The sequence below is a fragment of the Aythya fuligula genome, chromosome 4, assembly GCF_009819795.1.
Source record: "Aythya fuligula isolate bAytFul2 chromosome 4, bAytFul2.pri, whole genome shotgun sequence".
In the NCBI taxonomy this organism is placed as follows: Eukaryota; Metazoa; Chordata; class Aves; order Anseriformes; family Anatidae; genus Aythya; species Aythya fuligula.
Genome location: NC_045562.1, coordinates 61189145 through 61202814, shown reverse-complemented (window position 1 = coordinate 61202814; position 13670 = coordinate 61189145). Strand labels below are relative to the sequence as shown.

General features: G+C 42.9%; 1 protein-coding gene across 2 annotated transcripts in view; it reads right to left on the bottom strand.

The window, feature by feature from the left end:
- Window positions 1-9170, bottom strand: part of TAPT1 (transmembrane anterior posterior transformation 1) — a 40998-nt gene extending 31828 nt beyond the window's left edge. The window contains exons 1-2 of one of the 2 annotated variants that reach the window (XM_032186750.1): window positions 8915-9170; window positions 2125-2255 (exon numbers count right to left, since the gene is read on the bottom strand). In XM_032186750.1, coding sequence (XP_032042641.1) covers window positions 2125-2255; window positions 8915-9155 — 372 coding nt within the window. In that variant the 5' untranslated portion in view covers window positions 9156-9170. The remainder of the gene's footprint in view (window positions 1-2124; window positions 2256-8914) is intronic. The other variant, XM_032186751.1, reaches the window with a different exon arrangement.
- Between the last annotated feature and the right edge of the window lie 4500 nt (window positions 9171-13670).

Genomic DNA, 13670 nt, shown 5'->3' with positions numbered 1-13670 from the left:
CCTCCTTAACTTGTAAGAACAGTTAAAGCCATTTCACTATAGCCAAAAGCCAAGCAACTCTATCATAATTATACTAGACCTGAATTCTCCAATTAGAAAGCTGTTATATACCTGTCTCCCCCCAGATGATGTTCCTTCTTTATGTGCTTTCTGAATTGATCTAAGATTTATCTGAATGAGACTCTGGGCACTTGTTGATTTTCCTAATTGTATTTCAAGAAAAGTTAGGCACATACCTAGCTAGGCATATTAAGTCCTAATTTTGAGTTTAAAAGAATATTATGCTTTTTTTTTGTTGTTGTTGTTGATGATGATCAAGAAAATGTATTTTGCAAAATAAACTCAAAGGTTATATGTAATAATAGCAAGTTAAAGAAAAACAAGTATTTACCTAATATCAGAAGGTAAATTTTATTCCAGTTTATTCTCACTCTAGCTTTTTATGATGTACATCCCCACTCTCTAAGTAAATCATTAGGTAGCAAACAATACAAGTCATTAAGACAATTCTTGCCTTCCTTTCCTACTCATGTTTCATTTGAATGAAGCAATTTTGAAACTCAGTCAAACAATTCCTACAATAGGTGATGGTCTGCACACTATTTAGTTTGCTTTCTAGGTGCTCATCAGCATACTTTTTCATTTTTTTCCAGTGAGTATTATTCAATTTGATACATTTAGAATGAAAGCTAACCTGGACTATGCCCAGGCAAAGAACATTTATTTCATAATCTCTCTGTAAAAAGATATCAATCACCTTTTAGATATCTCTGCTTATTCCTTAGTTTCATATTCTTTCATTGATATTCAAAACAGACACCGAAGTCTGATTTACCATGCAAAAAAAAAAAAAAAAAAAAAAAAAAAAAACAACAGTAATTTGACCACTTATACCCTCAACCCTGTTTAAGCAAAGGCCAACAATCTTGTATGTTCTTAAATGCTCTAAGTTTTGTTGGAAACCTATGGTGATGATCCTTCAGAATAATTTCTGTGGCTTGGAAACTACACATAGTAGTCTACATAATTACAATGGAGATGAATATTTACTTCTGTAGAGCCAGGTCTCATTGTGACCGAGGATTAATTTGACGACGCTGAAGGTGGAAGCAGGGCTCTGACAAAAACAAATCCTACTCTCCGTCCCTCCTCCACTTCTCTGTATGTAAGCTTTCTACTACTCTAAGCTATTCAGCTACCCCTCTGTCCTCAAAAACTCTGGATTTGTGAGAATACTGGCTGAGCAATTCAGCACACTACCCTAATAGAGGACGAAACAGGCAAGAAATGTGAAGCATTCACTGCCAAATTATGAGCTGATTTACATTTCAGAACGGTACAACGAGCTCATGCAAAACATGTAGTGCGTGTAAGGTGGGAGACTGAAGTGGGAGCAAGCACTTTATGTTTTTCAACATAAAGTAGTGTTCAACTGGTTTAGGCTTACCATATTTCTCAAAATCTAGAGGTTTTGAGAAATTTAACTATATTAACTCTTAAGGTTATGGTAACACTGTAACCTACACAACCTTATTACCAATTTGCCTTACTCTTCATCCCTGAGCATATTCCTGCTGCCTCCCAACTTTGACACCCTGTCCTACAGGATTCCAAAAAGGTTACACCAGAACAAAACTCCCTTTTACGTTAGAGCACTGCAATTGGCCCACTGAATTATATTTAAGCTACCACAAAGGAAGTGGCAGGAATGCATCAATCAGGAAGAACCAGAACACTGGGATAGAGGGAGAAGGAAAGGAAGGCGTCATAAGCAGTGGCCAGAAGCAAAACAGAAAGCTACGGAAGTCAAAAACCTTCTACAAACTTATCTATCACTGTATTTTCAGACTGGAAAATTCTTTAAAACCATGGTTTTCCTTTGACTGACTATTCCTTGAAGATAAGAGACATTTTTGAATACATCACCACCTGGACTTCCAAGCTGATTATGTCAGTCTCTGCTAATAGCATCAAGTGGCCATTAGCTGAAAACACTGAATATTAATCAATGCAGATGTGCAATTTTTTTTTGAGTGAAGTGTTTGAAAAACAAAGATTCCTTTAAATACCTTCACATAGCCAATTTAATCTCGAAATTAAAAGAAATCTTAAAGAATACTTCACCTTTTCCAGTTCTTTTGGTATCCGCATGCACGTGTATACTCTCTCTCTCCGCTCTGTGTATTTTGCTTCATTGTGTTCAAGGAAGTAGCCTCTTGTCAGCTCAGCACTGATGAACCTCAGCAACGAAAGATCTACATTTGGGAACACACATAAGCAGAAGACATTTTAGACATGAACTCCACAGAGTGAGAAGGCTCCTGTGCTTTTGTTACTTGCTACGTGCTCCAGTTCCATCACATCTAACGCAATAGGTTTCTGCTAACAGCAACCAGAATGTCAAATAACTTGGTACAGAAGGAGCTATGAGAATCGAGTCCTACTCCCTCCCATTTCCTGATCGCTTCCCAACAAGCAAAACAAACTGCTCTGCCCAGCCAATCGTTTTCATCAGACATCCTGCTTCTCCAAAAGATTACTAAAAAAAGCTATGCTGAACGCAGTATATCTAATGGATCTAATTCTTACCATACTGAGAGCTCTCCTAAATTACTGAGCTTAATTCTAGACTTTTAAAGTTATTTTCTCTCTCAGCAACATTAGCAGCTTGTTCTTTAAATAAAGAACACCTCCTGTAAGATCATAGCATTCATAGGTAAGTGATTGCAGGTGATTCAGTACACAAACAGTAGAGGTGTCCTGATTGTTTGCTTATCAGATAAAAAGCCCTTCAAGACTGAAATGCAATCAGGCATATACAATAGGTCTTCCACATTTTAACAGCTGTAGGTAAATAGGCTGAAGGCTGACCTAAGTTTCTAATCAAGCCATACGGCTTTAAAAAAAGGACAGAACAGCCTTTCAACAGTAAATAAATCACAATTATGAAAGCTCAGGCTATCAGCAGCAGGAGGAAGTTGAGCTTACAACACTCACTGACAAGTTCTGAGATCAGCACTTCCCATCTGTAACACTTCACAAGTGACAGGAGACTACACTCGTGTTCAAAATTTCTGGTTGTTACTGGCATTCAAAACCAGACACTCCCAGTGCTCACACAGCATCCAAAATACAGATATCACTTATCCAGACAGGTGAAAAGCAACAGTGAACTTATCATGGGGCAAGAACACGCTCACCAGCAGCAGATTCAGACTTCAGAGAGTTTTGGTGACTGCTGCAGGGGGCCTTGCACAGTACAGTGCCCCCGTTCGTGGTGAGGAGGGTGAAGGGAAAAGGCTGCATAGCACAGCCTTAAAACAGCCGAGATAACAACAACTGCTAAGACAGAACACAAGCAGGGATGGTACGTGTGAACAGTTCACCCCAAAGTCATCACACCAAAGATGATGACAACCATCAGCTGGATAGAACAGTAGCCAAGAAATGACCACGAGTTTTAAGGCAAAGAAGCAATCAGCTTGAAAAGAAGTTTAAAAGCCACAGAAGAGGCAGGGGTGTGTGCCTGCCTTGGGTGGTAACCTACACTGCCTTGGGTGGTGGACATGTGATTAGAACTTCTCAGCATTACAAGCATCTTGAAGTTTGCAGTGGTATATTAACATAAATATGTACTGTTAGTAACTCATTGCAATCATTATTTGCTTTCAACTATGTGAACCGAACCCTGTAAGGACTTGTTTGGGTGGTGTTTGCAATAATTTATATAACTGATCCCCTTCTAGCAGGCTACAGCTACTGTAACCCCTAGAAGTATTTGTTTTAAAATAAACAAACATGTAGTTTAGTGAGTGGAAAAAAAGTTAATATTGACATTTAAAGCTTCAATCAAAGGTCATGCTAGTGAAATAATGGCAGAAGTTCATACCACTAAATGCTTGTTCAGATCTTAGCCAAATTTGTTTTCTACAGTCCTCCTCTGTAACATCATAATGTAAAACTCAAGAAAGAATTGGGGAAAAAAAATAACAAAAGATAAGCTTAGGTATGAACATCTAAATTAACTACTGTGGTTAACTGCCCAGGGACATCTTCTGACACCAGAGATAACCAACTTTCACTAACCTAAAGGTAATGCATCTCAAAACCAACACAAGTTTTCTGCAAAACCAATATTGACATACGGGTAACCACTGTGGAGTGACAGCCGAGCTGTCTGTTCCCACTTCCCATTACCTCACATGAACTGGTTCATTGGCTTTGTCGTTGAAAAACAGATCATTTTCAGTTCCCTCCACCTCGCTTAACTTCCACACCCCACACTCCTCACGACCGAAGCCGATCAATAGAGAAGCTCCAGACTGTGCACGCAAACACCCTCTCCAGCGATGGGATGTGCTGAAGCAGTCGCCCAGCCACCTCCTTTCCAAGCACTTTCTAGCACCCATCATCAGCCCTACTTCTGTGCCCACAGAGCCATGGAGCAGATCGGTGCTGGCCTTGTAGGAAAAACATAGCCAGCAGAACAGGATGAGACACCAAGGCAGGACAGAGCAGTAAATCACCTGAAAGAGGTCTTAATTCTGCTGTCAAAGCATCATTTTCTGTTAAATGGAAGAAACTGCTTTAATTCCTACTTTCAATTTATTTAAAATTTCCCTCCTTTGCAGTCAAAGTTTTGGCCTAAGTTTAAACTGTTCAGACGGCATAGTCTAAATGCTTTAAGTATTCTCATTCATCTCCCCACGTCAGTGCAGTGAAGATGCAGCACAAGCATCTTCAAAACATAAAAGGCCACAGTTAATTTTTCAAGGTAAAAAGATAATGATTTACCAAAGTTATACTTCAATGCATAGCGACACAAGGGATAACCATTAACCAGAAGCGGAAAACTTGTGCAAATGTAAAATCCACCGTGCCTCACAAATTTTCTGTTGAGAAACAATCAGAACATTAATCCTAAATGCTAACAGTTTCAGGCATTCACTTTGCTCCTGTCAATCCTAAACACACACTTCTTCCGTGAACACTCAAATCAAGACTAAAGCAGCACAATACCTTTATTTTTGAAGTAGTTATTTCCTTCCCTGCCAGACAACTCCTCTGTACAGTACTTACCCTACTGTACCACCCTGAAAGAAAATCTACTTCTGTGTACTATAAAGTGTAACGCTACCAGCAAAGATGAGTTAGAATTTTTAGTTGCTATATCAAAAGCCTGTTCCTCCAATGTTTTCTTGAAGAATCAGAGTACACCAATGGCTTTTAACTATTTTTTAGAATTAAGATCAACTGGAAGGTTATTAGTATTTTTTCCCCCGCATACTGATTTGTTTGCTTTAAAAAAAGTTCTGTTCAGCTGTCTTTCAGGAACATCACTGCGCATCTTGACCATATTTTCCCCACCACAAACCAAGTCACAGTATTATAACCAAGCCAGCTCCCTACAACTATGGGAACTGCAGCGGTTTCACCACCAAACCGTGTGATCAATGATGCTATGACATAACACATCAAGAACAGCCATAACACCGATCAAGCTTAGACGGAAACCATTCAATCATTGCTAAATGATTTAAGCTAATTTCTAATCACGTTTTTTTTCCTCTTTTCTATTTGGCATGCCCTGTGGTGTCACGTTCCAGCCAACGGTGAGGCAGACAGCTTGGAAATCTGAACACTTCTGTGAGCACTCTTCACATTTCCAGCTAACCACTCCATTAAGCATACGGTGCTAAAAAAGTTGGTTGCAAGTTTACCAACATCAAATCTACCTGGCCATATCATTTATCTACGGCACAGATGCCAACCAAGTCATTTAGATGACAATTTTTACTTTTTATGAACGAGGCAGGGCTAAATTTCAGAACCTGCTTGGTGGATACCTAGAATAATCAGTTCGAGTATAAATGTAAATAAAGGCGTGTAGCGGAGGCTGCTGTCAGTCTACTTTCCCTTACTGTTTTTCCCTGTGAAACCATTAGGTAGTAAAACACGGTCAGTTCAGAAGCCTTCTAACAATCCGTGTAGGATTTCAAGGCTCTAACAGCACCGCTACTTTCAGCGGGCTCGAATAGGAAACCCCAGTCGCCCAGGAATATTGGAAGTGATCATGGACTGGCCAGAAGGCAAATACTTTGGGATATCATCAGAGGAGGAGGTGGGTCGTGCTGAAGAAGCCCCACTGTACAACCAGTTGCCAGAGAATGAAAAGAAATATGCCCTGTTCACTGATGGGTCCTGTCGTATTGTGGGGAAGCATCGGAGATGGAAGGCTGCTGTATGGAGTCCTACGCGACGAGTTGCAGAAGCTGCTGAGGGAGAAGGTGAATCGAGTCAGTTTGCAGAAGTGAAAGCCATTCAGCTGGCTTTAGACATTGCTGAACGAGAAAAATGGCCAGTTCTCTATCTCTACACCGATTCATGGATGGTAGCAAATGCCCTGTGGGGATGGTTACAGCAATGGAAGCAAAACAACTGGCAGCGTAGGGGCAAACCTATCTGGGCTGCTGCATTGTGGCAAGATATTGCTGCTCGGGTAGAGAACCTGGCTGTGAAAGTACGCCACGTAGATGCTCATGTGCCCAAGAATCGGGCTACTGAAGAACATCAAAACAACCAGCAGGTGGATCAGGCTGCTAAGATTGAAGTAGCTCAGGTGGACCTGGATTGGCAGCATAAAGGTGAATTATTTATAGCCCGATGGGCCCATGACACCTCAGGCCATCAAGGTAGAGATGCAACATACAGATGGGCTCGTGATCGAGGGGTGGACTTGACCATGGACGCTATAGCACAGGTTATTCATGACTGTGAAACATGTGCTGCAATCAAGCAAGCCAAACGGTCAAAGCCTCTTTGGTATGGAGGACGATGGCTGAAATATAAATATGGAGAGGCCTGGCAGATTGATTACATCACACTCCCTCAAACTCGCAATGGCAAGCGCCACGTACTTACAATGGTGGAAGCAACCACCGGATGGCTGGAAACATATCCTGTGCCTCATGCTACCGCCCGGAACACCATCCTGGGCCTTGAAAAGCAAGTCCTATGGCGACATGGCACCCCAGAAAGAATAGAATCAGACAATGGGACTCACTTCCGAAACAACCTTATAGACACTTGGGCCAAAGAACATGGTATTGAATGGGTGTATCACATCCCCTATCATGCACCAGCCTCCGGGAAAGTTGAACGATACAATGGCCTGTTAAAGACTACCTTGAAAGCAATGGGCGCTGGGACGTTCAAAAACTGGGATACGCATTTGGCAAAGGCCACTTGGTTAGTCAATACTAGGGGATCTACCAACCGAGCTGGACCTGCCCAATCAAACCTGTTACGTACTGTAGATGGGGATAAAGTTCCTGTAGTGCATGTAAAAAATATGCTGGGTAAAACAGTCTGGGCTACTCCTGCCTCAGGAAAAGGCAAACCTATTCGTGGAATTGTTTTCGCTCAGGGACCTGGATATACTTGGTGGGTGATGCAAAAGAACGGAGAGGTCCGGTGTGTACCTCAAGGAGATTTAATACTGGGTGAGAATAGCCCATGAACTGAATTGCACCATGTTAAATAGTATATTATACTGTATATTATCACTACCATGATTACTATAGGTGACTAATTAGAATGTATGGAAAAGAGTGTAACCTGAGCATGACATAAATGGTATGGAATAAGGGGTGGATAGATGTCCTGGTTTCAGTTAGCACAGAATTAATTTTCTTCCTAGTAGCTGGTGGAATGCTGTGTTTTGGCTTAGAATGAGAAGAGTGCTGATAACACCCCGATGCTTTAATTGTTGCAGAGCAGTGCTTATACTAAGCCAAGGACATCTCAGCCTTTGCTCTGTCCTGCCAACGGGCAGGCTGGGGGGTGCAGTAAGAGCTGGGAGGGGACAGACCCAGGACAGGTGACCCAAACTAGCCAAAGGGGTATTCCATACCATCTGACGTCATGCTAAACAATATATAGGGGTGGCTAGCCGGGGGGAGGGGGCCGGACTGCTCGGGGTTAGGCTGGGCATCGGTCAGCGGGTGGTGAGCAATTGCATTGTGCATCACTTGTTTGTACATACTATTATTACTTTCGTATTATCACCATTGTATCATCATTATTATTATTGTTATTATTATTTTGTTATTTTTTTTTTCCTGTCTTATTAAACTGTCTTTATCTCAACTCACGGGCTTCACTTTCCATTTCTCTCCCCCGTCCCAGAGAGGGAGGGGGGAGGGTGAGCGAACGGCTGCGTGGTGTTTAGCTGCCGGTCGGGTTAAACCACGACACACTATTACGTTGGTAATTACGCGTACCTAACGAGCAATGTTTAACGATGAAGCATGTTTTGTGCCTCAAGAAGAAAGCCAAGCGAGCGTGCCCCAGAGCCGAGGAGTGGAGCTGAGGGCACAACACCGCTCTGCCCTGCGCTCCTTGCCCTCCGGAGCCGTTCCTCAGCAGGCTGCAGGTTTAACAGCCCCATTTTTAACTCCGGTGCGAAGCTTTCCCGTTACAGACACCTTTATAACTTAACAAAGCGTCCTGACACCGATCGGTGAACGCACTAGGTGAAACTTCAGCGTGCCCGCTCCTCGCTTTGGACACGCCCGTGTGGAGATGGGGGCGGACAGGGCGAGCGTAGAGGCTGCACTTAGCGATGGGGCCGAGCCGGGTGGCCGAAAATAAAGCGAAGCGTGCAGAAAGGGCCTCAGCCGCCGGCTCAGCCCCGTTCCCTTCCCTCTTCTCCTCACGGAGCCGCCGCCCAGCGCGGCTGCCCGCAGCCCGGCGCACTTTTTGAAGTCTCTCGCCCAAGTTCGCCAAGGCGGCCGGCGGCAGCGCCCTCAGCCCCGCCGCGGCTCAGCCGGCCCCTCAGCGCGGCCGGGCGGCGATGCGAGGCGCTGGGACGAGCCCCGCTGGGTCCCTCCCCGCTCCCCGCTCCGCTGCTCACCCGAGAGCCCCCTCTTCTTCTTCCTGCCCCGGTCGCTCTCGTAGAAACCCAGCGTCTCCGTCCGCTGCTGCGGGGCCGCCTGCGGCTCGCTGCTCCCCCACAGAGTCTTGGGCTCCCCGCGGCAGCCCTCCTGCTGCTGGGGCGGCTGCTGCTGCTGCTGCTGGGGCTGCTGCTCTGGGGCGCCGCCGCGCCGCCCTTCCCCACCGCTCCCCGGCGCGGCGGCGTCGGCTACGCCGGCCATGTTCGCCGCCCGCTCCGCGCTGGCCGCCCCCGGGCCCCGCGCCGCGCCGCGCCCCTGCCGCTGACTCATCACCGTGCGACGGCGGCGCCGCGCGGCCCGGCCCGGCCGCCGCTACACAGCCGGGCGCGGGGCGGGGACGGGGGCGATGCCGGCGCGGCGCCATCTTGTGCGGCCCCGCCGCCCTTAACCGCTTGCGCGCCGGCAGCTCCCTCGCGTCTTCACCGAGGCTTCCCCCTCCTGTCCGAGCCTCCCCCCCTCACCCCCAGCTGAGGGCCTTTGAGGCTGATTCGGGTTTTATTTATGTCGTGGGGCGGGAATAAAGGTGGTTGTGTGAGGGAAGAGGTCTCGTGTGTCTTTTTGTTGGTGTAAAGGAAAGGTGGCGTGGGCTCAGGGGCAGCAGTGCAAAGCGACTTTGAAGTTATTAATCCACGCCGCGCTGCACAAATAAAGCCGTGATTGGGGAAGGAGAACGAGAGGTGAATTATTAACTGTAAAGCCAACAGGGCTTCAGTGTGCCTGTGGGACCTGACCTCGCACTTCAGGTCACCGGCTTGCCGTCCTTGTTTGTGCGGCGCTTTGTGCAGGAGGCCTCTGAAAGGAGACCCGTCTGTGAGCCCTCCGGTGTGCAGGACGGTGCTGCTGCAGTCATCTGGTGTGCCCAGGGCTCACGGCAGCCCCCCAGGTCATGGACCACCTGTGCCATGCTTCATGGGACCACAAACACCCACACAACCAACCGGCCCCCAAACCACCCCTCAAGGCAGCATAAATTCTTGCAAATTGGGAAATGCTGAGGCTGAAAATGCCATTAGTTAGCTGCAGTGGTCATAGCAGGGTTATTAATTAAAATAATTGTTCCTGTTTCAAAGCACTTACAATGTATAGAGGAGTAAACATGAATATAAGAAGTAGGTTGCTCAAAGTAAAAGTAGAATACTTGTTTGAAGAAGGAATTCACATGGGCACAAGGGCAAAATATCTGGCCTGAATTTCACGTACAAGATCTCCTTCACATTCACTTCTCGTGTTCTTATCATGCGTTCAGAGGCCAGATTCGTTCAGCTTAATATTTAGCCACTTATCGTGGAAAAACAAAGAGCGCTTTATTCTTTCCTTGGAAGACCACAGCGTGTGTAGTTTCCCTCTAAAACTCTACCTCTAAGTTAATTGAACAGAGAGTTGTATCAAAGAGCATTTCAGGCCTTGGATAATCTGAAAGTGCCCATTTTCACTGCCATTAGTGGCTCTGGATGCCTAAAATCATGTAGGATTAATGAAAGTCTAGATGTTTTCAGGCAGTGGAGAGCTTTTTACAATGTGTAATAACGTCAAACAGAGAACAGTGATAGTTACAAGACATCAACAGTTTCGTCTTCTCCCTTCTTTTCTCTGTGGGTGTAAAAAGCAATTGAAAAATAGGATGTGGAGCAGAAGTCCCTAAAAAAGATTTGAAAAATTCCTCTTAGCAGGAAAGCTGCTGCAGTCCATGCAAAGTTACATGACACCCTGAGAGACTGCTTCTCTCCTCCCAGCTGTGTGCAATAGCTATATCTATCTGTAAGATGCATTGCAGTCTTTAAGGACAACAAATTGTCACAACCCTGTTATCAATCTTATCCAAATGAAGGCATTTGCAGCATCAAGCATCCTCTAACAACCAGCTGTGTCTTCCTTCAGGCCCACTGAGAAGCTATCAAATGAATTGCCTGCATCAGTTGTGACAGCACATCCATTTATTTTTTGTATCTTGGGTTAACCCAAGATAACCTCGATTAGTTTACAAAATATTTCATTTTTTCATTCAAAGTAGTTCAGCTGAAGGCACAATAATAGTATGACTGCAGAAATTTTAAGCCAAAAATTCACTTGTATTTTTGACACTTTAAAAGCACACTGAGCAGATATTCTGAAATTACTACCCACAGAGTCCCTGCATATGTTTTTCCTGAGCCTTACATTCCTTTTGTAACCTGTCACAATTTTGAAGTGCTCTTTTCCATGTGCAGAGATGTGTGTGTTTCAATTAGTACATGTGGTATTTTAGCAAGTTGGCCACTTCAAGAAGGTAAATGCAACGGCAGCAAAATCCGGCCCCAAGGTATTTAAGTCTTTGAACTGACAAATGCAGAGGGGAAAAGTTGTCAGTGAAAAATTTTTAGCAGTGTTGATTTAGGAAGTAGTGGCTCGTTATGATATCTGCTGTTGGGAATTATCTGGGGCCATCTGCTGTTTGGGCATGAGAAGCTGTATTTTGTTGCTTTTCATAGCTTATCTGCTATGAGACATGCTACTCGTACTCTGCATGTGACTCTGCAAAGGGTCAGAATCCACTTTGCAGTTTCATAACTATTCACCTTTTTTTTTTTTTTTATTATTCTTTTTTTTTTTTTTTTTCCTGAAGCAATTTTTCTGGAACAAGACACTGTCCCGTATGTATTCTCACAGATGGAGTTTCGCTGTTTTCCGAGAGACATTTAGCAGGGAGAATGGTTTCAAAATAATGACTCCAACGAGAAAAATGCAGCTTCATTCATATAACAGTGACAAACATTTGGGTAGTCGTGGAATGAATGCAGGCTGAGAATAAAAAGCTGCTTGAATTTTATTAGAAAAATAAGTACATAAGGTTTTTGGGGCTTTGTGAAGGCTACTAAATTTTTATTACTTATTTTCTTTACCTTAGATTGCCCATATGTATACTACAGTAATGATTATCTACCTATAATGTATCTTGTACATAATCATCACGGAGGAAATTTTGCTGAATTGATATTAGGAGGTTTCTTTTTACACTTTGAAGTTTTAAAACTTTTATGCCATGTCCAGGTATACACTTTATACACTTGACCGTGTCCAGGTCAGTAGGTCAGTTATGCTTTAGTTCCTGAGTACTCATTGCTGCAACTATGTCCCCTGGTGAAGATAGTCTATTGAGCATTTTTATATAATATAAAACTTCTTGTGGATATTTTTTCCCCCCACTGAACCCAACAAGGGATTATAAAGAATAAGGAGGCTCAGATGATGCATAGCCCTTCTTTGCAGTGCTTTTTGCTGGCAGAACTGTGTTGTATCTCCAGACCTTGGCATCTATGTCATTTACCCCTACCAACTTAGATATCCCCAATTAACACAGATAGTTAATCAATGAAATGTGCTAAAAAGAGATTCAATAAGTGCTTATTTTAGAGAGCAATACAAACATCAACAAACACCTCTCAACAAAATGATACGTAATAAAGAAGTAAATTATAGGTTAAGAAATGTGAAAGAATTTTTAAGAGAAATGTGGAAACGAGAAATGTGGAAACTCAGTGTGCTAACCCAAACAGAGAGAAGTGAAACTGGAGAATACATCAGCTAGCAGTAAAGAATAAGCAGGTGTTAAAATGATGATGGTAACAATAGTTATAACTGCATATGAAAACATCTGGTATATATTCCATATATATATATATTTCATTGTAAGCTTTTTGTGACTGAGGTTTGAACTTCTTTAGACTTTGCAATATCATTCAAAAAAGCTTAGATACTAAAATAGTGTATTTTAATGGTTTCATTTATTGAGTGTGCGGTAACCATTATATGAGTTTTAGCCTTCAATGTGATTTTCAATCATTCATAATTTTCAAAAATGTCATCACTGGGTACACCTTCTGTGAGGGGGCAAGTCAACAAAACACATGATGAACTCAAAGTGCAATAATGATTATTTTTTTCAACAACAAAATATTTTCAGACTCTCTTGTAACATAAACAATATATTTTGTACTGTGTTTGTGACTTTTAGCTCATAGATCCCTTAGTATGTGGGTGCATATTCATTCTTCTACTAAAGGCGATGCATCTCTTAGCAACAACTGATATTAACAAACTTGGTTCTGAATCTTTCTAAATCGCAGCTGTCATATATTTGCAAGGTACAAAAGTATTGGTTGCAAGTATAATCTAATTCTGTCTCAGTCAGTTCTGTTTGGTAGCTGAAGTTAAAAATATCTGTTTACGCCCACAGGAGAAAAATCATGCAAAGACTCTTTCCTCCATTTTATGTTCAACATCTAAGCAGTACAAGAATTTTTATATGGGATAATCTTCTTATATGAAAAATAATCTGTGTAAGAAATTGCTGTATAGAGACTGTCTAGCACCATATGTATTTCACTTACTTATTTTCTTATCTCAATATAAAATTTACGTTGCTAGAGCTGACCATATTTTTTTCTGAGTTGTAGTCTCACTAAAGATTAGGTTGACTCTTAGGTAAGGTAAGGACATTACTCAACATCAGCATGTCCTTGAATAATGCAAGTACAAATCATGTTATGCAATACAATACCTGAAAGTCAGGTTTGACTTCTCACTGGTATATTTCCATTATTTGCTTGCTTTGGATACTCTATTATATAGCACAGGAGCTGCTCCATAGTGACAATTAATGGTACTTTTCAATAACAGCATAATTTTCTGCACCTACCACCATTGAAATTTTTAGAGGAAATCATTCTTTTGAGATAT